This window comes from Budorcas taxicolor, chromosome 10, assembly GCF_023091745.1.
Source record: "Budorcas taxicolor isolate Tak-1 chromosome 10, Takin1.1, whole genome shotgun sequence".
Classification (NCBI taxonomy): Eukaryota; Metazoa; Chordata; class Mammalia; order Artiodactyla; family Bovidae; genus Budorcas; species Budorcas taxicolor.
Window position 1 is genome coordinate 52,868,501 of NC_068919.1, and position 27,052 is coordinate 52,895,552.

A 27,052-nucleotide genomic window follows, 5' to 3' on the forward strand; every position below is an offset into this window, starting at 1 on the left:
AGTGAGGCTGCTGTGCTCAGACTAGTACTTGAAATAATCTGAAAAAAGAATGCTGGAATCCTCAGCAAAGCAGATAGGAACCAAGAGTGTATCTGATGAGAAAGCCGACAGTGCCTTGTCAAATCAGGGTCATGTCTTGAACTTTTTGGTTGAAATCATTGTAAATACTGGTATATAAGACATTCATATTTAAAGTACAAGTATTACTATGTATGAATGTTTATACTACTCTTGAATCAGATTAATGATAGGAAAATAATTTTCCTCTTTTATATAGCTTCTTTTTCAGGTTATAATTGTTTTCTAATTCACAAAAATAAGTAAAATTGAAGATACAATTCTTTTAGATTACTCTTGTGACTCCATGTTTAGTCTTTTAAAGTAATGGATAAAAAAGGCAACTCCTCAGAGTTCAAGGAAAAAGTACATTTTTCAAATTGTTCCTTTAATGGAGAAATCACTTTGAAAGTCTCTTTAGAAATGGAAATTTTCATTTCTAATATTTCTTTACTTGGAAGACATTTCTGTTTCTGGCCTATTGCATTTCAAGAATACTGCATGATGAAAATTACAGCCATAAGAATTGCTGGATACAATTTTATCTTAAACAGAGAAATTAAAATTTTTTAAGTTTTATATTTCTTTTTCTTTGAATTAAACTTTTCTTTCCAAATATTCTCTTTTAATGCCTTTAACTTATGTTCATAAAATACCCAGAGGGGAGTTTTTTAAATTGTTCCAGAATAAAACAACTTAAACCTTCTTTATTTTTCCAAAATTTTTAACTCAAGGCCGTGCCCTACTCCAGGGATTACAAAAGAAAGTATGAGTTCTTCCGAAGAAAGTTGAAGAAGCAGGTTAGTGATACTTATAATGAGTTCTTAGGAATGTTTGTCATATGGGCTGAAAGCATGGGAAGTACATTTGAAAAAGTAATAGAGAATTTATTATATATGAACAATTTTGGATAGCTTCTTTTAGGGAAAGGATGCTTATTTTTTGAGTAGCTGTAATATATGATTAGAATCTAGTTATTTTATGTCTGTATTTTTCAATATACCTTGCAATAGAGAAAATAGTTTTAAAAATTTGCTTTTGAAGAGCTCTAACTTGAGTTCCCCCTGGGTTTGTGGGGTTTGGGTTTTGTAGAAACTGAGCAGGAGTAACTCAGGAGATTATCCTGTGGCCTAGACTTTGCTTGTATAGGAGGACTCTCTGGATTCTGCTTCTGCTTGGACTCTTGTTTTCCATTGTTAGTCATTCATTCTTTACAACTTCATTATAATATATCTCTGCATAATTTGAATGTACAGCTGTAATTGGAGCAGTCCTCTTGTTGTTTATCTCCTTTTGCTTATCAGATATATTCACAACACTTTTTCCATCACCACAAATTCAGTGTGTTTGGAACTAAATCTGCCCATCTATTTCATTTCTATTGGTTATGACAGTTTTTTTAAGTAATTGCTTTTTTAAAATTGAAAGAGCCTTTAAGTTCCATAATGCTTTACAGTTTTCAGAGGTTTCATACACATCACTTCACTTCAGTCACTCAGTCGTGTCCGACTCTTTGCGACTCCATGTATCGCAGCACGCCAGGCCTCCCTGTCCATCACCAACTCCCGGAGTTCACTCAGATTCACATCCATCGAGTCAGTGATGCCATCCAGCCATCTCATCCTCTGTCGTCCCCTTCTCCTGCCCACAATCCCTCCCAGCATCAAAGTGTTTTCCAGTGGGTCAACGCTTCTCATGAGGTGGCCAAAGTATTGGAGTTTCAGCCTCAGCATCAGTCCTTCCAAAGAAATCCCAGGGCTGATCTCCTTCAGAATGACTGGTTGGATCTCCCTGCAGTCTAAGGGACTCTGAAGAGTCTTCTCCAACACCACAGTTCAAAAGCATCAATTCTTTGGCGCTCAGCCTTCTTCACAGTCCAACTCTCACATCCATACATGACCAAGGGAAAAACCATAGCCTTGACTAGACGGACCTTAGTCGGCAAAGTAATGTCTCTGTCTTTGAATATGCTATCTAGGTTGGTCATAACTTTTCTTCCAAGGAGTAAGCGTCTTTTAATTTCATGGCTGCAGTCACCATCTGCAGTGATTTTGGAGCCCCCCAAAATAAAGTCTGACACTGTTTTCACTGTTTCCCCATCTATTTCCCATGAAGTGATGGGACCGGATGCCATGATCTTTGTTTTCTGAATGTTGAGCTTTCAGCCAACTTTTTCACTCTCCTCTTTCACTTTCATCAAGAGGCTTTTGAGTTCCTCTTCACTTTCTGCCATAAGGGTGGTGTCATCTGCATATCTGAGGTTATTGATATTTCTCCCAGCAGTCTTGATTCCAGCTTGTGCTTCTTCCAGCCCAGCGTTTCTCATGATGTACTCTGCATAGAAGTTAAATAAGCAGGGTGACAATATACACATGGTTTTATATAATTCCATAATAACCCCTTTTTCCCCCACCTCTGTATTGCCCCTCCCCCTGCCCATAACCACTAGTTGTTCTCTCTCTCTCTCTCTCTCTCTCTCTTTGGCTGCGCTGGGTCTTTGTTGCAGGGGCTTTGCTCTGGTTGTGGCGAGCAGGGGCTTCTTTCTCTTCACGGCAGTGCTAGGGCTTCTCATTTTGGTGGCCTCTCTTGTGGTGGCACTGGGGCTCTTAGGGCACATGGTCTCAGCAGTTGCGGTTCCTGGGCTCTAGAGCACACGTTCAGTAGTTGCCGCGCACAGGATCAGTTGCCCGTGGCATGTGGGATCTTCCAGAACCAGGGATCAAACCCATGTCTCCTCCATTGGCAGGTGGAATCTTTATTACTGAGCCCCCAAGGAAGCCCTGTTCTCTGTATCTGAGAGAGGGATGACCGTTTTTTAACACCTTTCTGATTTGCTCAGGCTTCTCCCCTTGCCTGCAGTTTAGGAGTACTGCCACTAGGTGGCTACGTTGGGTTACACTTCCTTGCCTTCCAAGCTGGAAGCCTGGTTTTCCAAAGATTCAAGATAGTTTCTGCTGCCACAAATTTTTCTCATCCAAAACAGGACAAAAATGAACTACCGTACTTATTTAGTGCAAATATGCCTTAATAAAATCTTAAAATATCTTCAGTGTTTTAAACGCATCTTCAATAATAACCTTGTTTTAAAATTGCTCTGGAAATTTGTTTTCTACTTCTTAACATTCTTTGGCATTCTAAGTCTGTTTTGAATTATTTATATGGTAAATATCTTCACTCTTAATGACAAGACACTGGTGGAATAGAAGTGTTAGCTTCTCTGTTTGCCAGTCTGAACACTTATAAACACGTTACAGTGTCTAATGGTTGATATTCTCTAAGCAGTAGGTCACAGAACACAAAACCATAATGAAAGTAGTAATTTTTATTGAGTTCTGACCACATACTAGGCATTTTCCTTAAGTTACATGTATGATCCTTGTGTAATCTCTGTAATAACTCTATAATGGAGGGACTATTATTATCCATTACTACTATAATGAAGGACTATTATTATCACATCTTAGAGTTGAGGAAGCTGAGGCCCAGAAAAACTAGGCAGTGTGATCCAGTTCCATGGTTATTAGCAGCAAAGCCAGATACAAACCAAGTGGTGCAATGCCAGAGTCCATCCTCCTAACTCACATGACATACCAGATTGGGGATTAAGAGAAGAAATTACCCAGAATGCAAGAAAGGTATATAAGAAGGTGAAATTATGAAAGAAAAGATAAGAGACATGAAGCTGTTCCAGAAGAAGAGCCCGAGGAAGAGGCCGAGAATCTGAATCCTCAGTTTTAACAAAACGTCCCAAGCAGGATTTAAGAAATAAGACACCTGTCTGGACACATCACATCACAGCAAAAGAGCAGAACATCAAGGAGGAGATAAAAATGTGTGAAGCAGTGCTCCAGAGCCTTGAGGTGCCTTTATCGTTTCCCTCCACCTCATCCTTAACATGTCATTAGTTTGGATTAAGGGTGGCTAATCATTATTGAGATCACTGTGTGCCAGGCACTGTGTCAGCACATGCAATGCGTTGTCCCAGTTATTCCTGAAACAGCTCCCTAAGGGTAAATACTTTTATCGTCCCTATTTTATAGATGAGGTAATTAAGTCTTAGAAAAGATGTGCAAGCTGAAGCCAGGACTTGAACACAGGGTCACCTGACTCCAGAATCCATGCATGATCCACCACTCAGCTCAGATGTGGAAACTGCTCCTGTGGCCTCCCTTCTGTTGCTGTCGCTCACTCAGAGGGCCCATTCATTTTCTGTCACTCAGGCTGTTTCAGGGGTCTTTCACTGACCGGTGTGTCTTTTGTCTCCCCTCATGTGTGCTTGGTTGCTTAGTCATTTCCAACTCTTTGAGAACCCATGGACTGTAGCCTTCCAGGCTCCTCTGTCCATGGGATTTTCCAGGCAAGAATACTGGAGTTGGTTGCCATTTCCTCCTCCAGGGGATCTTCCCAACCCAGGGATCGAACCCCAAGGTCCTGTGTCTCCTGCATTGCAGGCAGAGTCTTTACCCGCTGAGCCATTGGGAAAGCTCCATTGAAATACCTTTTAGATCTGATGGTGTCAGCCTCTGAGGATGTAGCTAGCAGTCTGATCCTGTGACTTCCTGCTCAGCAGCTCTTCCTAGGCAGCCTTCACACTGTCTACACTGTTCTACCCTGTGGCCTCAGAGTGCTTCTGCAACTCCTTCTGCTCGAGTCCCTCTCTTCTTCCCCTCCCCCTTCTGTGCCATCCAGCTCTCAGATGGCTGGGACCCTTCTCCCTGCTTGCTGTTCCTCAGCCCTTCTCTCCCTTCCCGCCCCAGACAGGACTTTCTCTCAAAGCCTCCTTGGTTGTCTCACTTGTAATTAATAGCTCATTTTTTTGTTTTTTGTTTTTGCCTACAAAACTTTGCTTCTGTTTCTGTTGTTAGCAATGTTTCTACACTTTTAAATCTCAGAATTAGTAACATTTACATTTGTTTCTCACACACACACCACATTGTAAACTCCCTGTGAAGAAGTGACCACATTTTATGCCATGTTTTCATTCCCTTTTCCTCCCATCTCTGGCCCCTTTGCAGTACCTACCTATAGCATGGACCTGGCCCAGAGTGGGCCTTGAGTAAGTGCTTGTTGAGTCACTTACCTGCACTAGTGGCTTGCCCACTGTCTAAAATCATAAAATTGCTTTTGTCCAGTCTTACCAGTTTTTTAAATTGCACAAGCAGCAGAGGAAATTGTTTATGGTTTACTTCCTCTGCTGCTCACACAGGGAGGAAGTATACCATACTTCACTTGCAGCCCTCAGCCTCAGTAGTTGTGGCACATGGGTTTAATTCTCCACAAAACTTATGTTATACTTATATTGCTTATATAACCTGCTTATATCATTATGTTTCTAAGGGCTTTCCCACTTTTCCTAAGTATTTTGTGAGTGAAATTGATTTAGAGTTAATCCTCTTTCCTTTTCTTGATTCTACAGAATGTTGATGGCATGTTTTCTTTTCATGGTTTCCACTGGAACACTGCACACAGAGTACTCAAAAATAAAATATTCAGATATATTTCTATATAATTTACAGTAAGGTCTGCCTAAAAGCATAGTTATCTACATTTGTCATATAAGCAAATTATGTACAAAAGATAAATGAGGCAATGTAGCTCATTCATTAAGAACAGAGGAAAAAAAAAAAAAGAACAGAGGCTCAGAAGCTAAGACTTTCTTAACTTGTATCTTTAGTTTCTTCATCCATAAAATGAAGACAATAATAGTAGGCTCTTTATAGTGTTGTTATGAGGAGTAAATGAGTTAACCCATTAAAATTCTGGGAACAGTGTTGGCACAGTCTGTAAAAGTTAGCACCTGTTAATGAGTGAAGTAGACAGGCTCCAGAGAGGAAATATGGAGGGCAGGGGAGAACCCTAAGCTGACAGGCAAACAAGTATTGATAGCAGGCAGTGACTTGACTGAGTGTCAGTCACAGAATATTTTTCTTGGATCTTAAGGTGGAAATGACTGCTCATGAAATGCCTTCATATGAGTGTTACTGTCACCATCAATAGCTGCTTCTTCAGTGAAAATGAGAAGTCTTTGTTATTACGTGACTAGAGAAAATGCATGAGTTCTTTAATACTGTTGAGGGAATACAAGACAATATACCTAGGCCTGTTATCCCTGAAAAAGGATCTTGGGCGCAGGAATAGAATACAGTGAATTTTATAACGTTCATGACAGAAATGTGTGTTGAATTGATTTAAACAGTCTGTCTTTTCTGGATTTTCAGAATGACATTCCAAACAAATTTGAAATGAAACTTCGCCGTGCAACTGTTCTTGAGGACTCTTACAGGAGGATTATGGGGGTCAAGAGAGCAGACTTCCTCAAGGCTAGACTGTGGATTGAGTTTGATGGTGAAAAGGGACTAGATTATGGAGGAGTTGCCAGAGAATGGTTCTTTCTGATTTCAAAGGAAATGTTTAACCCTTATTATGGGTTGTTTGAATATTCTGCTACGTAAGTACCTTTACAATGACTGTACAGAAAAAAAAAAAATCACTGTTTTGAAAATAACAGAATAATGTGATGGGAGGGAAATGTAAGTCACAATGTGCCAGAAAAGGGGAGAGGGTAACTAATGTTGTTTCAGAAATAACTTTTAAAAGTTACAGTGAAATATACATAACATGAAATTTACCATTCTGAACATGTTACGTGCATTCATTGTTGTGCAACCATCACCACCATGTACCTCCAGAACTTTTTCATCATCCCACACTGAAACTGTATCCTTTAAGCGTGATCTCCCCCATTCCCTGGCATTAACCATTCCACTTTCTGTTTCTATGAACTGGACTATTCTCAGTACCTTGTATAAGTAGAATCATACAGTATTTGACTTAACTGACTTAACTTCATTAGCATAGTGTTCTCAAAGTTTATCCATGTAGTAGTATGTGGTACAATTTCCTTCCTTTTGAAGGCTAATATCCCATTATGTGTCTATACCACATTTATTTATCCATTTAACTTTCAAAAACATTTGGATTGTTTCCACCTTTTGAACAAAATGACTATTTTTAAAACCATTAAATCCAGGGGTCTAATATGGTTGTAATAGAGTTGAACAACTGTAAAAAGAGGGAGACATTTTACAATTAATTGTCATATTAAATTTTTTATATGAAATATAGAAGAGAGCCTTTAAATGTGGTTGTCTTTACAGGGATAATTATACCCTACAGATAAATCCCAATTCTGGACTGTGTAATGAAGATCACCTTTCTTATTTCAAGTTTATTGGTCGGGTAGCTGGGATGGCAGTGTATCATGGCAAACTGTTGGATGGTTAGTATTTTTTTTAATTGGAGGTTAATTGCTTTACATGTTGTGTTGGTTTCCACAATACATCAATGTGAATCAGCCGTGTGTGTGTGTGTGTGTGTGTGTATCTCTCCTCCCTCATGAGTCTCCCTTCCACCCAACCCCCCACCCCACCCCCCTCACTTGCCACAGAGCTGAGCTGAACTCCCTGTGTTATGCAGCAGCTTCCCACTAGCTATCTTATTTTGCACATGGTAGTGTATATGTTTTTTTTCTTTTTCTTTTTATTACATGTGTTCCCCATCCTGACTCTCCCTCCCCATCCCATCCCTCAGGGTCATCCCAGTGCACCAGCCCTGAGCACCCTGTTTCATGCATCGAACCTGGACTGCCAATCTATTTCACATAGGATAATATACATGTTTTGATGCTATTCTCTCAAATCATCCCACCCTCACCTTCTCCCACAGAGTTTAATGTCTGTTCTTTACATCTCTGTCTCTTTTGCTGTCTTGCATATAGGGTCATCATTACTGTCTTTCTAAATTCCATATATATGCGTTAATATACTGTATTGGTGTTTTTCTTTTTGACTTACTTCACTCTGTATAATAGGCTCCAGTTTCATCCACCTCATTAGAACTGACTCAAATGCATTCTTTTTAATAGCTGAGTAATATTCCATTGTATATATGTACCACAGCTTTCTTATTCATTTGTCTGCCAATGGACATCTAGGTTGCTTCCATGTCCTGGCTATTGTAAACAGTGCTGCGATGAACATTGGGGTACACATGTCTCTTTCAATTCTGATTTCCTCAGTGTGTATGCCCAGCAGTGGGATTGCTGGGTCTTATGGCAGTTCTATTTCCAGTTTTTTAAGGACTCTCCACACTGTTCTCCATAGTGGCTATACTAGTTTGCATTCCCACCAACAGTGTAAGAGGGTTCCTTTTTTCTCTGCACCCTCTTCAGCATATATTGTTTGTAGACTTTTGGATAGCAGCCATTCTGACTGGCGTGAGATGATACCCCATTGTGGTTTTGATGTGCATTTCTCTGATAATGAGTGATGTTGAGCATCTTTTCATGTGTTTGTTAGCCATCTGTATGTCTTCTCTGGAGAAATGTCTGTTTAGTTCTTTGGCCCATTATTTGATTGGATCGCCTATTTTTCTGGAATTGAACTGCAGGAGTTGCTTGTATATTTTTGAGATTAATTCTTTGTCAGGTGCTTTGTTTGCTATTATTTTCTCCCATTCTGAAGAATGTCTTTTCACTTTGCTTATAGTTTTTGTTGTGCAAAAGCTTTTAAGTTTAACTAGGTCCCATTTGTTTATTTTTGCTTTTATTTCCATTGCTCTGGGAGGTGGGTCATAGAGGATCCTGCTATGATTTACGTCAGAGAGTGTTTTGCTAGTGTTTTCCTCTAGGAGTTTTATAGTTTCTGGTCTTACATTTAGATCTTTAATCCATTTTGAGTTTATTTTTGTGTATGGTGTTAGAAAGTGTTCTAGTTTCATTCTTTTACAAGTGGTTGACCAGTTTTCCCAGCACCACTTGTTAAAGAGATTGTCTTTTCTTCATGTATATTCTTGCCTCCTTTGTCAAAGATAAGGTGTCCATAGGTGCGTGGATTTATCTCTGGGCTTTCTACTTTGTTCCATTGATCTATGTTTCTGTCTTTGTGCCAGTACCATACTGTCCTGATGACTGTTGCATTTTAGTATAGCCTGAAGTCAGGCAGCTTGATTCCTCCAGTTCCATTCTTCTTTCTCAAGATTGCTTTGCCTATTCGAGGTTTTTTGTATTTCCATACAAATTGTGAAATTATTTGTTCTAGTTCTCTGAAAAGTACTGTTGGTAGCTTGAGAGGGAGTGCATTGAATCTACAGATTGCTTTGGGTAGTATACTCATTTTCACTATATTGATTCTTCCAATCCATAAACATGGTATATTTCTCCATCTATTTGTGTCATCTTTGATTTCTTTCATTGGTGTTTTATAGTTTTCTATATATAGGTCTTTTGTTTCTTTAGGTAGATTTATTCCTAAGTATTTTATTTTTTTCATTGCAATGGTGAATGGAATTGTTTCCTTAATTTCTGTTTTCTCATTGTTAGTGTATAGGAATGCAAGGCATTTCTGTGTGTTAATTTTATATCCTGCAACTTTACTATATTCATTGATTGGCTCTAGTACTTTTCTGGTGGAGTCTTTAGGGTTTTCTATGTAGCAACTGCAACAGTGAGAGTTTTACTTCTTGTTTTGCAATCTGGATTCCTTTTGTTTCTTTTTCTTCCCTGACTGCTATGGGTAAAACTTCCAAAACTATGTTGAATAGTAGTGGTGAGAGTGGGCATCCTTGTCTTGTTCCTGACTTTAGGGGAAAGGCTTTCAGTTTTTCACCATTGAGGATAATGTTTGCTGTGGGTTTATCATATATGGCTTTTATTATGTTGAGGTATGTTCTTTCTATGCCTGCTTTCTGGAGGGTTTTAATCATAAATGGATGTTGAATTTTGTCAAAGGCTTTCTCTGCATCTCTTTAGAAAATCATATGGTTTTTATCTTTCAATTTGTTAATGTGATGTATCACATTGATTGATTTGCAAATATTGAAGAATCCTTGCATCCCAGGGGTAAAGCTCACTTGGTCATGAAGTATGATCTTTTTAATATGTTGAATTCTGTTTGCTAGAATTTTGTTAAGGAGTTTTGCATCTTTGTTCATCAGTGATATTGGCCTGTAGTTTTCTTTTTTTGTGGCATCTTTGTCTGGTTTAGGTATTAGGGTGATGGTGGCCTCATAGAATGAGTTTGGAAGTTTACCTTCCTCTGCAATTTTCTGGAAGAGTTTAAGTAGGATAGGTGTTAGCTCTTCTCTAAATTTTTGGCAGAATTTAGCTGTGAAGCCATCTGGTCCTGGGCTTTTGTCTGCTGGAAGATTTCTGATTACAGTTTTGATTTCTGTGCTTGTGATGGGTCTGTTAAGATTTTCTATTTCTTCCTGGTTCAGTTTTGAAAAGTTATACTTATCTAAGAATTTGTCCATTTCTTCTAAATTGTCCTATTTATTGGCTTATAGTTGCTGATAGTAGTCTCTTATGATCCTTTGTATTTCTGCATTGTCTGTTGTGATTTCTCTGATTCCATTTCTAATTTTGTTGATTTGATTCTTCTCCCTTTTTTTCTTGATGAGTCTGGCTAATGGTTTGTCTATTTTATTTATCCTCTCAAAGAACCAGCTTCTAGCTTTGTTGATTTTGGCTATGGTCTCTTTTGTTTCTTTTTCATTTATTTCTGCCCTAATTTTTATGATTTCTTTCCTTCTACTAACCCTGGGGTGCTTAATTTCTTCTTTTTCTAGTTGCTTTAGGTGTAGAGTTAGATTATTTATTTGATTTCTCTCCTGTTTCTTGAGGTATCTTTTATTGCTATGAACCTTCACCTTAGCACTGCTTTTACTGAATCCCATAGGTTTGGGGTTGTTGTGTTTTCATTTTCATTTGTTTCTATGCAAATTTTGATTTTTTTTTTCTTCTGTGATTTGTTGGTTATTCAGCAGTGTGTTATTTAGCCTCCATATGTTTGTATTTTTAATAGTTTTTTCCCTGTAGTTGACATCTAATCTTACCACATTGTGGTCAGAAAAGATGCTTGAGATTATTTCAATTTTTTTTGAATTTACCAAGGTTAGATTTATGGCCCAGGATATGATCTATCCTGGAGAAGGTTCCATGTGCACTTGAGAAAAAGGTGAAATTCATTGTTTTAGGGTGAAATGTTCTAGAGATATCAATTAGGTCTAACTGGTCCATTGTATCATTTAAACTGTGTTTCCTTGCTAATTTTCTGTTTAGCTGATCTATCTACAGGTGTGAGTGGGTTATTAAAGTCTCCCACTATTATGGTGTTACTGTTAATTTCCCCTTTCATACTTGTTAGCATGTGCCTTACATATTGTGATGCTCCTATGTTGGGTGCATATGTATTTATAATTGTTATATCTTCTTCTTGGATTGATCCTTTGATCATTTATGTAGTGTTCTTCTTTGTCTCTTTTCACGCCCTTTATTTCAAAGTCTATTTTATCTGATATGAGTATTGCTACTCCTGCTTTCTTTTGGTCTCTATTTTCATGAAATATCTTTTTCCAGCCCTTCCCTTTCAGTCTATATGTGTCCCTAGGTTTGAGGTGGGTCTCTTGTAGACAGCATATAGAGGGGTCTTGTTTTTGTATCCATTCAGCCAGTCTTTGTCTTTTGATTGGGGCATTCAACCCATTTACATTTAAGGTAATTATTGAGAAGTATGGTCCTGTTGCCATTTACTTTGTTGTTTGGGGTTTGAATTTATAAACCTTTTCTGTGTTTCCTGTCTAGAGAAGTCCTTTAGCATTTGTTGAAGAGCTGGTTTGGTGGTCCTGAATTCTCTCAGCTTTTTCTTGTCTGTAAAGCTTTTGATTTCTCCTTCATACTTGAATGAGATCCTTGCTGGCTACAGTAATCTGGGCTGTAGGTTTTCTCTTTCAGCACTTTAAGTATGTCCTGCCATTCCCTTCTGGCTTGAAGAGTTTCTATTGAAGATCAGCTGTTATCCTTTTGGGGATCCCCTTGTGAGTTATTTGTTGTTTTTCCCTTGCTGCTTTAAATATTTGTTCTTTGTGTTTGATCTTCATTAATTTGATTGATATGTGTCTTGGGGTGTTTTGCCTTGGGTTTATCCTATTTTGGACTCTCTGGGTTTTTTGGACTTGGGTGGCTATTTCCTTCCCCATTTTAGGGAAGGTTTCAATTATTATCTCCTCAAGTATTGTCTTATGGCCTTTCTTTTTGTCTCTCTCTTCTGAGACTCCTATGATTCGAATGTTGGGGCATTTAACATTGTCCCAGAGGTCTCTGAGGTTGTCCTCATTTCTTTTACTTCTTTTTTCCTCTCCGCTTCATGTATTTCCACCATTCTATCTTCCACCTCACTTGTCCTATTTTCTGCCTCAGTTGTTCTACTATTGGTTCCCTCCAGAGTGCTTTTGATCTCAGTTATTGCATTATTCCTTATTGATCGACTCTTCTTTATTTCTTCTAGATCCTTGTTAAACTTTTCTAGCATCTTCTCAGTCCTTGTCTCCAGACTATTTATCTGTAACTCCATTTTGTTTTCAAGATTTTGGATCATTTTTACTATCATTATTCTGAATTCTTTTTCAGGTAGACTCCCTATCTCCTCCTCTTTGGTTTGGTTTGGTGGGCTTTTATTATGTTCCTTTACCTGCTGAATAGTTCTCTGCCTTTTCATCTTGTTTAGTTTGTTGTGTTTGGGGTGGCCTTTCTGTTTGTTGGAGGTTTGTGGTTCCTCTTTATTGTGGAGGTTCCTCCCTGTGGGTGGGGTTGGATGAGTGGGTTGTCAAGGTTTCCTGGTTAGGGAAGCTTGCATCAGTGTTCTGGTGGGTGGAGCTGGATCTCTTCTCTCTGGAGTTCAATGAAATGTCCAGTAGTGAGTTTTGAGGTGTCTATAGGTTTGGTGTGACTTTTGGCCACCTGTATTTTTGTGCTCAGGGTTATGTTCTTGTGTTGTTGGAGAATTAGCTTGGTATGTCTTGCTCTGAAACTTTTGGCTCTTGGGTGGAGCTTGGTTTCAGTGTAGGTATGGAGGCTTTTGGATGAACTCTTGTCGATTAATATTCCCTGGAGTCAGGAGTTTTCTGGTGTTCTCAAGTTTTGGGTTTAAGCCTCCTGCCTCTGGCTTTCAGTCTTATTCTTACATTAGCCTCAAGACTTCTCCATCCATATAGCACCAATGATAAAACATCTAGGTTAATGATGAAAAGATTCTCCATAGTGGGGGAAACCCATAGAGGTTCACAAAGTTACATAGAGAAGAGAAGAGGGAGGAAGGAGATAGAGGTGACCAGGAGGAGAAGAGGGGATATCAAAAGGGGAGAGAGCAGTCTAGCCAGTAATCAATTCCCTATTTGCTCTCCACAGTCTGGAACACTCAAGAGAGTTTCACAGAGTTCCATAGAGAAGAGAAGAGGGAGGAAGGAGATAGAGGTGGCCAGGAGGAGAGGCAGGGAGTCAAAAGGAGAGAGACCTATCTAGCCTGTGATCAGTTCCCTAAGTTGTTCTCCACAGCCCAGAATACCCAAAGAGATTCACAGAATTAAGTAGAGAAGAGAAGGGGGAGGGAGGAGATAGAGGTGCCCTGTGGGAGAACAAGAAGTGTCAAAAGGGGAGAGAGCAATCAAGCCAGTAATCACACTCCTGAGTAAAAATGGGTACTGACGATTGGATTCTTAAAGGTACAGAATTGATAACAAATATCGAAAAGCAAAGATTAAAAATCTAGAGTAGAGATTAGACTCTCAAAAATACAGTATTAAAAAAAAAACCAAAATTGCAAAAGTTATAAAAAATATATATATATGAAATGTGCTTTAAAAATAGGGTCTTTTTTTGCAAGATGATAGTAGGTTTTAAAAATGAAAATTAAAGGAATAATAAGGAACTTAAAAATTAAAAAACTAAAAAATGGTAATAATAAAATATATCTAGGAATTTCTCTGGAGCTGTTGAGGGCAGTGTGGGGTCAGTTCAGTTTCAGATAGTTCCTTGTTCCAGCTTATACTTCTTCCCAGGGTCTATGCTGCTGCTGCTGCTAAGTCACTTCAGTCGTCTCCGACTCTGTGCGACCCCATAGACGGCAGCCCACCAGGCTTCCCTGTCCCTGGGATTTTCCAGGCAAGAACACTGGAGTGGGTTGCCATTTCCTTCTCCAGTGCATGAAAGTGAAAAATGAAAGTGAAGTCACTCAGTCATGTCCAACTCTTTGTGACCCCATGGACTGCAGCCTACCAGGGTCCTCTGTCCATGGGATTTTCCAGCCAAGAGTGCTGGAATGGGTTGCCATTGCCTTCTCCCTCAGGGTCTATAGGTCCCTTCCAATGTAGCCAATGCTAACTACAGGGTTTTAATCTGTTGCGCCTGTCACTTCCAAAGTGGTTCCCTCTTCTTTGTTTATTTTGGCTTCCTCTGTTTGCAGGTCTCTTCAGTATGTAACTTCTGCCCTGATACAAGGGGGCGAAAATGGTCATTTATTTAGGCTTACTCGTTCAGTTGTGCTGCGGGGAGGGAGGAACACTGCAAACAAATATCACTGGCATGTGTGGGGAGTGCTCGCAGTGTCTGGGCCACACTGGGTTTGCCCCCACTCATAGCATGTGTGCTTTCCTGGTCTACACTGCTCAGGCTCCAGGTTGCTCCACAGGGGAACTGTCTAAGGTGGCCCTAGGTTGCGTGCACTTTCCAGGTCTAAACCGCTCATGTTCAGGTTCTCGGGTACTCCACAAAGGCACAGACTCAGTTGGGACTGTGTTTTGTGCCCTTCCCAGGTCCGAGCAGCTCAGGTAACCAGGTGCTTGGCGAGTGCGCACTCCCCAGGTGGGGCAATGCGTCTTATCACCTCTCCCATTCCAGATGCTCAGTTTCCTTGGTGCGCAGTGGGAGCACCGTCTCAGGTGTGCCATGTGTCTCCTCTGGGGATCTGATCTCTGGCTGCGACCCTCCTGGCGGATGTCAACTGTCCAGGATCCCAGGAAGACTTGGTTAGCAACTGGAAGCCTACTTGCAGTTTGGTATAGGATGCATCCTTGGGGCCGAGTTTGCCCCTTGCCTTCTGGCCCTGGCTGCCGCCTGCCTGCCTCTCTGCCTCCGGTGAAGGATGGGCTGGTCTGCTGTTGGCTAGCTCTCCTGTGATATTTGCTCTTTGTTCTGTGAGCGGACCCTGCAGTGCCTTAGGTTAGAGCTTTTTGCAGGAAAGTTCTCTCTCTCTCTTTCCTCTTTTTTTCTTCCCCTCTCTCTGGCTATCCCACAGTTTGGGTTGCTATCTCACGTTAGCTCCCTCAGATTGCCCTCAGGGCATTCAGGCCCGGTCCTTACCCTAAGCAATGCCACCTGCGCCTCCCTGTTCAGCCCCCGCTTGCTGGTGGCGGACGCCAGCGTCTGGGCTACTTCTCCGCTGGGAGTTGCAGTTAGGCGTGTAATCTATGGGTTTTATTTATTTATTTTTCCCTCCCAGATATGTTGCTCTCTGAGATCCCAAAACTCCCCACAGACCTGCCAGTGAGAGGGTTTCCTGGTGTTTGGAAACTACTCTTTTGTGACTCGCTCCCCCGACGGGTCTCCATCCCTAACTCTTTTGTCTCTTTTTATCTTTTGTCCTACCTCCTTTCAAAGACAATGGGCTGCCTTTCTGGGTGCCTGGTGTCCTCTGCCAGCATCCAGAAGTTGTTTTGTGGTATTTGCTCAGCGTTCAAATGATCTTTGGATGAATCTGTGGGCGAGAAAGTGGTCTCCCTGTCCTGTTCCTCTGCCATCTTAGTACGGCCCCCTGGTAGTATATATGTTTTAATGCTACTCTTTCAATTCATCCCACCCTCTCCTTCCCTCACTGTGTCTGCACGTGTTCTCTATGTCTGTGTCTCTATTCCTGCCTTGCAAATAGGTTCACCAGTACCATTTTTATAGATTCCATTTATATGCATTAATATATAATAATTATTTTTCTCTTTCTGATTTACTTTACTCAGATCGTTAATATTAAGCATGAAACTTTTTGGTATGTAATTATCGGATTTCTTTTGCTTGGTAATCATTTTAAATATATTTGATTTTTTGCAAGGTTTTTTCATCCGCCCATTTTATAAGATGATGCTGCACAAGCCAATAACACTTCATGATATGGAGTCAGTGGTATGTCTTTTTCACTTATCATATAAAGTATAATTTAACAGGCAACGGAGTATTTTAAAGACTTACTTTTTAATGATAAAATCAACAGATGTTCTGAATATAAATGAACATTTCCCCCAACATTTTATTTTGAGAATTTACTAACATAGAATAGAGTTGAAAAAGTTTTACAATGGATATGTGTATATCTACCACCCAGATTCCACAATTGGCTTTTTTTTTTTCCACAATTGGCTTTTTATCCATACTTACTTCATGACATACTTTTCCACATCTCCATCAATCCATCTTATTTCTTTGATGCATTTCAAAGAAAGTTTCAGGTATGAGTAAATTTCTCCCTAAATACTTCAGCATGCTATATACAATAATTTGATGTGTCTCTTGTATCAGTATTTGAATTGTGATCATTTGTGATAAATGACATGTTTTCAAACTGGCAGTCCAAAGCAAACTTTTGAAATTAGGCTACTACAGAGAAACAGAAACCCAAGAATTAAATCCTTGGCTATACCCTTATAACCCATGCTGAATAGCATCATACAACATGTAGAACACAAGGATTCCAAGGCCTCTGCCATGGTACCAAGTCCCTTTCTTGTGACGTATTATCAGTATGAACATCATGTCCATGCATGCTTAGTTGCTTCAGTCATGTCTGACTCTTTGCGACCCTATGAACTATAGCCCTCCAGGCTTCTCTGTCCATGGGGTTCTTCAGGCAAAAATACTGGAGTGGGCTGCTATCCCCTCCTTCAGGGGATCTTCCCAACCTAGGATTGAACCTGCATCTCTTATGTCTTCTGCACTGGCAGGTGGGTTCTTTACCATTAGCAATGTGGGAAGCCCATGAACAGTATATTTCTTTATAAATCATAACACTGCATAGTTACTGGAGTTAGAAAATTAAGGTTCTGTATTTAATTTGAGATTTTTCTTCAATTTAGGGCCAAATATAAATAGCAGTCTCCTCAGAGTTACTTAAGCATTTCAAACACAGTCTCATTGGCCATATGGACTGGTGCTGAGAGCCCCTGAATATCATGGAAGTTAGGATCTATCTATCTCAGAACTGATCCTTTAACTGGATAATAAAAATCTGTACCTCCACTGCTTCCAAACAGAAGTAGACTTCTAAATTTTTAAGCAGCACCGTGCTATTGATAAATGCTTTTTTTTTGGCCACACCCTGTGGCATGCTGGATCTTACTTCGTCAACCAGGAATGGAATTTGCACCCCCCCTGCAGTGGCGGTATGGCATCCTAACCACTGGACTGCCAGGGAAGTCCCAATATCTGTATTTATACTCATGTACTTACTATTCATCTCTTTTTGTAATGTGTGTGTGTGTGTGTGTGTGTGTGTGTGTGTGTAAAAGAGATCCATCTGACCTTTTCATCTTTTGTCCAGTTATTCAGACCTTCGGCTACTTTCTTTGCAGATTCAGATATCTTCTTTCTGTACAGAAATTTTAAATATGCAATTTATCCCATCTAGGATAGTGAATATTACAATTCATTAAGATGGATTCTTGAAAATGATCCAACAGAATTGGACCTCAGGTTTGTCATAGATGAAGAACTTTTTGGACAGGTTTGTAAATTTTGATTTATTTAAATTGTACACAAATTGTGAAGCTTTAGAACTTAAGTTTAATAACAAGCAAAATTTTATAAATTTAGACATTAAATAATGCATATACTCAACACATTTCTGCATTCTATTTTAAAATTTATTTTCCCATAACAAAAGCTGTCTCTCAGAAAGAATTTCTGCTTCTTTGACTTTTGACTCATTCCATATGTATTTTAGTAAAACCAGTATTTCAAGTTTCCTTAGCTTTTGAGTGGATTTAATTTAAAACACCAGGCTTCTTATATAACTGTAATATGTATACTTTATTTTTTCACTAAAATAACATACAAGGTATCATTCTTAATTTCAGACACATCAACATGAGTTGAAAAGTGGTGGATCAGAAATAGTTGTCACCAATAAGAACAAAAAGGAATATATTTAGTGAGTATTTTGTTATACTTTACTATTTTTAGTAAATACTTCATTGGAAATAATTTTGTACTTCTTCCTGTGAAGATTCTTTGTTATCTTCTTTTTCTTTCTCTAGAGTCAGAGTCTCAATATTCTTTTCTGTAACAATTCTATAGTTTTACTTACTCATTCAGTTCTTGCCTTGGACTTAAGCTAGTATTTAATTTTTGTTTCTAACCAGAATACGTGTACCTTAACAGCTTTTCTTATTCCCTGTGAAAAAGATAAAAATGTTTTATTTCTTCTAGTCTTGTAATACAATGGCGATTTGTAAACCGAATCCAGAAGCAAATGGCTGCTTTTAAAGAGGTATTCATTTTCTTTTGTTTCCTATCCTATAGTTTCAAAGCACGGTCCATATCATATCAGAGAAAAAAGGGGCCTTATTGTATCAGAGAAAAAAGTAGTATGTGATTTGCTTTTTAAAGCCATTTTGAATTATGTGTTCATACTGAAGTAAAGTGTTACTCACTCAGTTGTGTCCAACTCTGCAACTCCATGAACTGTAGCCCACCAGGCTCCTCTGTTCATGAAATTCTCCAGGCAAGAATATTGGAGTGGGTTGCCATTTCCTTCTCCAGGGGATCTTCCCCACCCAGGGATCAAACCCAGGTCTCCTGCATTGACAGATTCTTTACTCTCTGAGCCACCAAGGAAGCCCATGTTTTCATACTGAAGTAAAGTGAAAGTCACTCAGGCGTGTCTGACTCTTTGCAACCCCATGTACTATACACTCCATGGAATTCTTAATGCCCGAATACTGGAGTGGGTAGCCATTCCCTTCTCCAGGAGATTTTCCCAACTCAGTGATCAAACCCAGGTCTCCCACATTGCAGGTGGACTCTTTACCAGCTGAGCCACCAGGGAAGCCCAAGAATACTGGAGTGGGTAGTCTATCCCTTCTCCAGGGGATCTTCCTGACCCAGAAATTGAACTGGGATCTCCTGCATTGCAGGTGGATTCTTTACCAGCTGAGCTACCAGGGAAGCCCTTGTTTTCATACTAATAGAGTATTAAATGAATAGATGTTGAGTTAAAAAGCAATCATTCAAGAACTCCATGCAATAAATAGTCCTCCATAGCATGGATCCCCCCTCACCTTTTATAGTCCCCTCCCCTCACCTTAAGTAAACATAGGTGAACAAAGGTGCAAGAGCCCTAGAGGGATGTGGAATATATCAGCAGACCCCAATCTTTTTGGCCCCAGGGACCGATTTCATGGAACACAATTTTTCTGTGGATTTTCGGGTCAGGTGGAGGGATAGTTCAGCAGTAATGTAAGTCATGGGGAATAGCAGATGACGCTTCACTGGCTCACCCAGCTCCACCTCCTGCTGTGTGGCCCAGTTCCGCAGACCAGCACTTATTCATGCCCTAAGGGTTGGGAACTCCTGAAAAGTGAAAGTGTTAGTCACTCATCATGTCCAACTCTTCTCAACTCCATGAACTGTAGCCAGCCAGGCTTCTCTGTGTGTGGAATTCTCCTTGCAGGAATACTGGAGTGGGTAACCATTCCCTTCTCCAGGGGATCTTCCCAACCCAAGGATTGAACCCAGCTCTCCTGCATTGCTGGCAGATTCTTTACTATCTGGGCCACTAGGGAAGACCCTGGGAACCCCTGGAACATGCCATTTATGTCTTTTCCTAAATGGGATCATGCCATACATGTTGGTTTGTGACTCCCTTTCTTCTTTTGTCAAATACTTGTTAGAGGTGTTTCACATATCAAGATATATAGTGACCTTTCTTTGTAGCTGTATTTTATTCATAATGTAAATTCATAAGTCACTAAAAATTCCAAATTGATGAGCATTTCGGCTGTTGCCGGAGCACTCATTTCCTAAGCTAATTAAAAGACTTCTGTTAAATATCACACACTTTTTCATTTATTCAATACTGAGCACTGACCATGTGTCTGGTGCTATGCAAGGCAAAAGGACGTAGGTCCTATTGTCGAGGAGCAGAGAATCTAAGGGTGAAATGGACCAGGGAAGCCCACAGTACTAGGTGAGTAGAGAAGAGAGCTAGAAACCAGAGCAGGGAGAGGTGGGGGCAGGGGCATGGGATGGGTAGAGGGATTGGCCAGCCACAGAGAAGAAGGAAATACAGTTCCAAGCAGAGGGAGCAACACATGTAAAGTCTAGTAATAAGACAAACTGGGCACACATTAGAGAAAATACAAGCAGTTGTACTGGATGAGAGGATGCAAGTGTTAATTGCCCAGTCGTGTTTGACTCTTTGTAACCCCATGGACTGTAGCCCACCAAGCTCCTCTGACCATGGAATTCATCAGGCAAGAATACTGGAGTGGGTAGCCATTCCCTTCTCTGGGGGATCTTCCCAACCAAGGGATCCAACCTGGGTCACCTACTTTGCAGGCAGATTCTTTACCATCTGAGCCAATGGGGATGTAAGAAGCGAACTAAGTCTGGAGAGATGGGAGGAACCAGATGATGAGGGGCCTATTTGTTTGGTGTTTTCTCTGAAGTCCAGTGAGGAAGAAAGGTGGCATTAAAGGCTGCTAACAATAAAATACCAAGATTCAGTGTATATTTTGCTCAGATCTTTCTGGAAGTGGTATGAATGAATAGTAAGCTAGAGGAGGGCAAGACAAGCAGCAGAGGCTAGTCGAGCAAGTGCTGGAATCACCCCAGGGGAAATGATCAGGACAGCGGGAACAGAGCAATACATGATAGCTCAGGGTGATTTAAAGGATGGAGATCTGGGGACTGTCTGCTTTCTGTGGAGCTGTGGACTAAACAAGATGGAAAATTCAAAAGAATGTTAAGAATGGTGAAAGTGGATAGCCACACATGGGGATGTGGGAACACCAACATTTAAGGAATGGACAGGAGGAAAGGAGACATCAGAGAAAATCAGCAAAGGCAGAGACATAAGAGGAAAACCATTAACAGCAGACAGAGTTTCAAGAACAAAGGTATTGTCAACAATATCCTAGTATAGAGAAGTCAGATAAGACAGGGAACTAGAAAGTATTCATTGGATGTAGCCACAAAGTTGTCTTTGACTTTCTCCAGGACAGTTTCAGGGAAGCACTGGTGAAGAGGTCAGATTGCAGTGGTTGAGGGATAAATAAGGGGGAGCAAGTGGATTTGGTAATGTGTAGTAACACTGTCCAGAACATGGATATGAAGAGAAGAAAGGGGGGTTTGCTTTCTTATTTTGTTTTGAAAGTAGATATGGCTTGAATAAATTCAGATGCATCAAGAGTGAGTTAATAGGGACTTCCCTGATGGTCTAGTGGTTAAGACTTTGCCTTCCAATGCAGGAGGTGCAGGTTCCATCCCTGGTTGGGGAACTAAGATCCCACAAGCCTCGTGTCCAAAAAACCAAAACATAAAAGCACTGTTGTAACAAATTCAATAAAGACTTGAAAAATAATCCACATCCCCCAAAAAATCTTAAAAAAAAAAACCAAACCACGAGCTAGTAAAGGTTTGGTGAAGACATCCTTGGGGAAACAAATGAAGCACAGAGAGGAAGTGGTCCCTCTCTCCACTGCAATGGGGACAAGACCCTCATGGATGTTGGTGCTAAGTGGGGGTGCAGAATGTTGAAGGGAATTCCATCCGGCAGAACTGCTTTTATTTTCTCTCTCAAATAGAAATTATCTGCTGTAAAGGGCAACACGGAGAAGAAGGAAGCTTGAAAGGTGTGAGGTGGTTTGAAAATAGCCACTTTGAGGAATCAATGGGAGAACAGACATGTGTACTTTCTTGCTGACATTGAAATGTCAATTAAATAGCCCATGAACCATGTAGGGGTAGGAATCTGTGTGGGTATGGGATTTCTCCAGTCCCACCCAAAAACTGAAATATGGAATTGTCCATTGACCCCACTAACTAGGGTTTTAAATACATTCTTTCTTCTAGGGATTTTTTGAACTGATACCACAGGATCTCATCAAAATTTTTGATGAAAATGAACTAGAGGTAAGAAATATTGCTTTTATCTTAAAACAGGACTTTTGTATCCCTGATTTTTCTGGTCTACAGTTTGACATTTCTTCTTATGTAGCTTCTGATGTGTGGCTTGGGAGATGTGGATGTGAATGACTGGAGAGAACACACAAAGTACAAAAATGGCTACAGCATAAATCATCAAGTCATCCAGTGGTTTTGGAAGGTAATAGGCGGCTTCCATTTTCTTATGTTACTTTTTGATAGATTTAATCATATTTACCTATACTAGTGGATCACATATAGATAAGACAAAAAATATATTTTCGCTCAGTTAAGGAATATGTTATTCAATTAAGTTCTTGGTGAAAATGAAAAATATGTTTTTAAATTTTACTTTTAAACCAAATGAACTTTTTGGCCAACCCAGTATATAGCCCCACAAAAATTATTTTTTATTTTGTACTATATACATTTACCTCCATACATACTTATTTGTAGATAAGTAAAATGTAGTAAGTGGCAGTGTTAGCTGAGAGAGATAGGCTCTTGGTTCCTTACTAAAGAAGGGATTCTTCAAGGGAACTTGTAAGCTGCAGTGTATTCTCTGGGACTCCTACTTGGCTCCTTGGAATGTGATAGACAAATGGGTATGCCAGTAAATACAATTTTTAAAAAGCCACATAGTCACATCCAAGAGGAAACTTTGTCACTTTGTTAGGCTATAACCCCATTCTAAACAGTTACCATGAAGCCTTGGAAATGGAGTCTCAAGAACTTTGTAAACCACCATAAACACAACTTGAAGTAAAGGAAACATGCAAATTTCATAAGTGATGATTCAGGCTCTAACTAAACTCTGGTAACATTTTTCAGGGTAGTTTTGTTAACATTTTTTCCAGTGATGTTCCTAAATGCTGCTTTTATTTTATGCAGGCTGTTTTAATAATGGATTCAGAAAAAAGAATACGATTACTTCAGTTTGTCACTGGCACATCACGTGTGCCTATGAATGGATTTGCTGAACTATATGGTATGGATTTTCCATAGATCATTTAAAAATGGAGCTGATGCCAGTTGTCTTTTTCATGACTGACTAGTCTTCAGTCTTCTTTCATGTATACAAATGTTTAATTAATTAAAAAGAATTCATAGTTTTAAATGATTACAGTTAGATACACTGCAGAAGATCAAAATATATGTACACCTTCTATTTAGTTGTTGTTCAGTTGCTAAATCATGTCCAACTCTTTGCAAGCCCGTGAACTGCAGCATGCCAGGCTTGCCTGTCCTTCACTGTCTCCCGGAGTTTGCTCAAATTCATGTCCATTGAGTCAGTGATGCTATCTAACCTTCTCATCCTCTGCTGCCCTCTTCCCCTTTTGCCTTCAGTCTTTCCCAGCATCAGGATCTTTTCCAGCCAGTCAGCTCTTCACATTAGATGGCCAAAGTACTGGAGCTTTAGCATCAAAGTACTTCAGCTTTAGCAGAAGTCCTTCCAATGAATATGCAGGGTTTATTTCCTTTCGGATTTACTGGTTTGATCCCCTTGCAGTCCAAGGGACTCTCAGTAAGATAGCAAAAGAGATAACTGAACGCAGGAAATGATTCAAGTTACTTTCCATTCTTGGATTTTAAATTTGATTCCCACTCTGCATTCTGTTACAGAAAAAACATTGCCGTGGTGTGATGGTTTAAGATAGACAGCATATAAAGTTCCACAGGGTGTTAATAAGTGTACAACAAAATACAGAGTATATCATAGTGAAATACATTTGAGGGAAAGAATGGAATAAACGCAGTTAAATATTCTGTTTATTGGAATGGCATGTACTTGCTTTAAAAGATATCAAGAAAAACAACTCCTTCAGAGGAGGTATAGCCAAGATCAGAGCCCTTCTATCCCTTCCTTGGCCTATGTGGATTCCTTGTTAAGCTTAACTGAACATCTGTTTGTAGAACCTGTCAGGCAGCTGCCTCTTCTCTCCCAAGGAGAAGGATGAGACTGTAGAGTTGCCACGCAACAACATGCTCATTCCCCACCTGACTGGATTTGTCTTTCCAGTGGTTTCCCCTGACTCACATTCCATTCTCTCTTCCAGCTCTTTATCCAGTCAGTAGAGAAAATCAAAGCAGGGCAAGCACCCCCTCCATCTCTAGCTCCACTGTCCTCCTATATGCAGCCCAGAACTATAGTCACCCACTGATGGCATGCATTTTTTGGAATTTGGGGGAGATATTTCACATACTGGCTTCCCTGGTGGCTCAGATGGCAAAGAATCTGCCTATGATGTAGGAGATCCAGCTTTGACCTCTGGTTCAGGAAGATCCTCCAGAGAAGGGAATGGCTATCCACTCCAGTATATTTGCCTGGGAAATTCCATGGACAGAGGGACCTGGCTGGCTACAGTCCATGGGGTCGCAAAGAGTCAGACACGACTAAGCAACTAACACACTATCTCATACACAGGTCCAGAGTTATTAGTGTTAGACTATGAATTCAAATTCTTATGGATTTACAAAAGAAGTAGAAGTTGCTTCAGAATGTTAATATTACAATACAGTATTATCCAGCCAATAAAAAATATGTTACGGGGACTTCCCTGGCAGTTCACACTTCCACAGCAGGGGTTTGACCCTTTCGACTCGGGTTTGAGCCCTATTTGTGGAACTGGCATCCCATATGAAGTGTGGCTTAGCCCCCAGAGAAAGAAGAATTATGTTACATTTATATTGGTTGACTTAATAGGGAGTTTTTCAAATGGAGTGTTCAGGTGAGAGAATCAAGAGACAGGAAAATATATGATTCCATGTTGTGGAAAATACAATGACAAAAGTACTAAACTGTAGATATAATTGTGATGGGTGATGTGTGAACAGCAGTGCTTTTTGAGAAAACAGATGTATGGAAAATAGTATTTTTAGTACTGCTTCTGACAGTTATACTCTCACACACATATTTGGATATGAGTCTGAGACATAGAGAAAAGTAAGGAAGGTGACTCATCAGGTTGTTAGCATTGATGACCTGGGAGGTTGGAGGACGTTGAGAATTGCGAAAGAAATAATTGAATAAAACTCCAAATGAAGAAAAAGTTTCTAAGAATATTCATAATAAGAGAAAAATGTAGCATGTATAAATGATCCCATGCACATAAAATTCTATGCATATGCAGAAAAAGATTAATGATAGGATGTTTACTTAGATTTAACAGTGAAATTTCAGGTGATCTTTACATCTTTCATTATATAATCTTACTGCAAAAAAAGCAATAGAGAAAAATAATCAGAAAAAAATTAAAGCTGTTTTCAGTGGGACTCAAAAAAATGCCCATTTTCTTTGTACTGGGAGGAGAAGGGGACGACAGAGGATGAGATGGCTGGATGGCATCACTGACTCGATGGATGTGAGCCTGAGTGAACTCCGGGAGTTGGTGATGGACAGGGAGGCCTGGCGTGCTGCGATTCATGGGGTCGCAAAAAGTTGGACACGACTGAGCGACTGAACTGACTGATGATAGAGGTGGTATATGAAAATGCACGACTGGGGAACAGCAAAAGTCCCATTAGACATGCCCCCCAGGTCAGAGTGGTACCTTGACCACAGACAAACTGATAGGAGTCCTCATTTCGTGGCTGGATAGTAAAGTCATCAGCCCAAGATAGCATTATTTCTTTCGAATTTAAAGAAACTAGATGAATGATCTGTGTGTTTTAAGTTCTGCATTAGCAAAAGTGAGCTGTGAGATGTTCAGGAGCTCCTATAAAGGCTAAATGAAACCAAAGTAACTTCTCTTCCTTGTAGGCTCAAACGGACCACAGTCATTTACAGTTGAGCAGTGGGGCACACCTGAGAAGCTGCCAAGAGCTCATACCTGGTAAGCAGTTTCTTTGACCCTAGAGAACCAAGTCCTCAGAGAGAGAACGTCCTCTCTCAGTCTAGACACAGAAGGTCTAGTTCCCTCTGTGGTGTGTTGGTAGCAGATAAGGAGGTGGGGGATGGGAGGGAGAGGATGGAGAGACAGTAAGACTAACTCAGGAACAGGTGTTTCTTTACCAGTCAGTCTTGGGCTTTAAGTCCGGGTAGCTGAACACTGGAGAGACACATCTGAACTGTTGATGATATGTTGCCTCCATCACATGAATGATAAGCCATTCTACAAAGGGCTAGAACTTTTCCTCTTGAAGGTTCAAATGACAGGAACCCAAACATTTGGAGGTCAGGGTGGAGGTGAGAGGTCACCACCAAGAAGTCATGAAGAGAATCCACACCTTGAGTCCAATCCTAGACCTTCCTTCTCCCTGAGGAGAAAAGGTCTTTTCCTGCTGTTGGAACATTCTGTCACAAATAGCTGCACTGTGAATAGTTTGCCCTGGGAACTTGCTTTGTCACTTTGTCACTGTCCGTCATAACCAGCCTCTCTCTGTTCTTTCAGCTTTAATCGCCTGGACTTGCCACCCTATGAATCATTTGAAGAATTATGGGATAAACTTCAGATGGCCATTGAGAACACTCAGGGTTTTGATGGCGTTGATTAGATTTTAAGTAACCATTTATGGTGTTTTACTGCCACTTTTTTTTTTAAAGCAAAATCTTGACTTAAAATTTTCCAGGGAACTACTAATCCTTGGCCATTGATGCTTCTCAGATCGTGGAGAAAGTCGTGTCAACGAATTAGAAGAGCTAGTACGACAACTCTTCCATTATTTTATTCATTTTAGTAATGTGTTGCATTGACATAGTTGTTTCGTTCTATTTTGAGTTCACACCCAAGGATTTAAGTCCTGTGTGCCTGAAAACGTGAGATTTATCCTTGGATTTACCTCTTTTACAGTATTTGCCAGGCAGTTCTTTCTTAAACTACTGAAATGATAACTGTGAATACCTGTGATAAGTGACATGTGTGAAAAGTGTGATTTTTTTGAGAAGGAGAACTGAAATTTGGGGTAAAAAACTTCAATACTGAGTACACGACAATATATTCAATGCTGCCTGCAGCTAGTTATTATTTTTTAGAC

The 27,052-nt window shown here is 40.0% G+C and overlaps 1 protein-coding gene across 1 annotated transcript in view; it reads left to right on the top strand.

Moving 5' to 3' along the window:
* Positions 1-26,703, top strand: part of NEDD4 (NEDD4 E3 ubiquitin protein ligase) — an 89,148-nt gene extending 62,445 nt beyond the window's left edge. Inside the window, exons 14-25 of the mRNA XM_052646346.1 lie at positions 792-857; positions 6,276-6,505; positions 7,215-7,336; positions 15,993-16,063; positions 17,562-17,657; positions 18,010-18,083; positions 18,362-18,422; positions 22,007-22,066; positions 22,152-22,259; positions 22,970-23,066; positions 25,839-25,911; positions 26,470-26,703. Coding sequence (XP_052502306.1) covers positions 792-857; positions 6,276-6,505; positions 7,215-7,336; positions 15,993-16,063; positions 17,562-17,657; positions 18,010-18,083; positions 18,362-18,422; positions 22,007-22,066; positions 22,152-22,259; positions 22,970-23,066; positions 25,839-25,911; positions 26,470-26,572 — 1,161 coding nt within the window. The 3' untranslated portion in view covers positions 26,573-26,703. The remainder of the gene's footprint in view (positions 1-791; positions 858-6,275; positions 6,506-7,214; positions 7,337-15,992; positions 16,064-17,561; positions 17,658-18,009; positions 18,084-18,361; positions 18,423-22,006; positions 22,067-22,151; positions 22,260-22,969; positions 23,067-25,838; positions 25,912-26,469) is intronic.
* Positions 26,704-27,052: the final 349 nt, after the last annotated feature.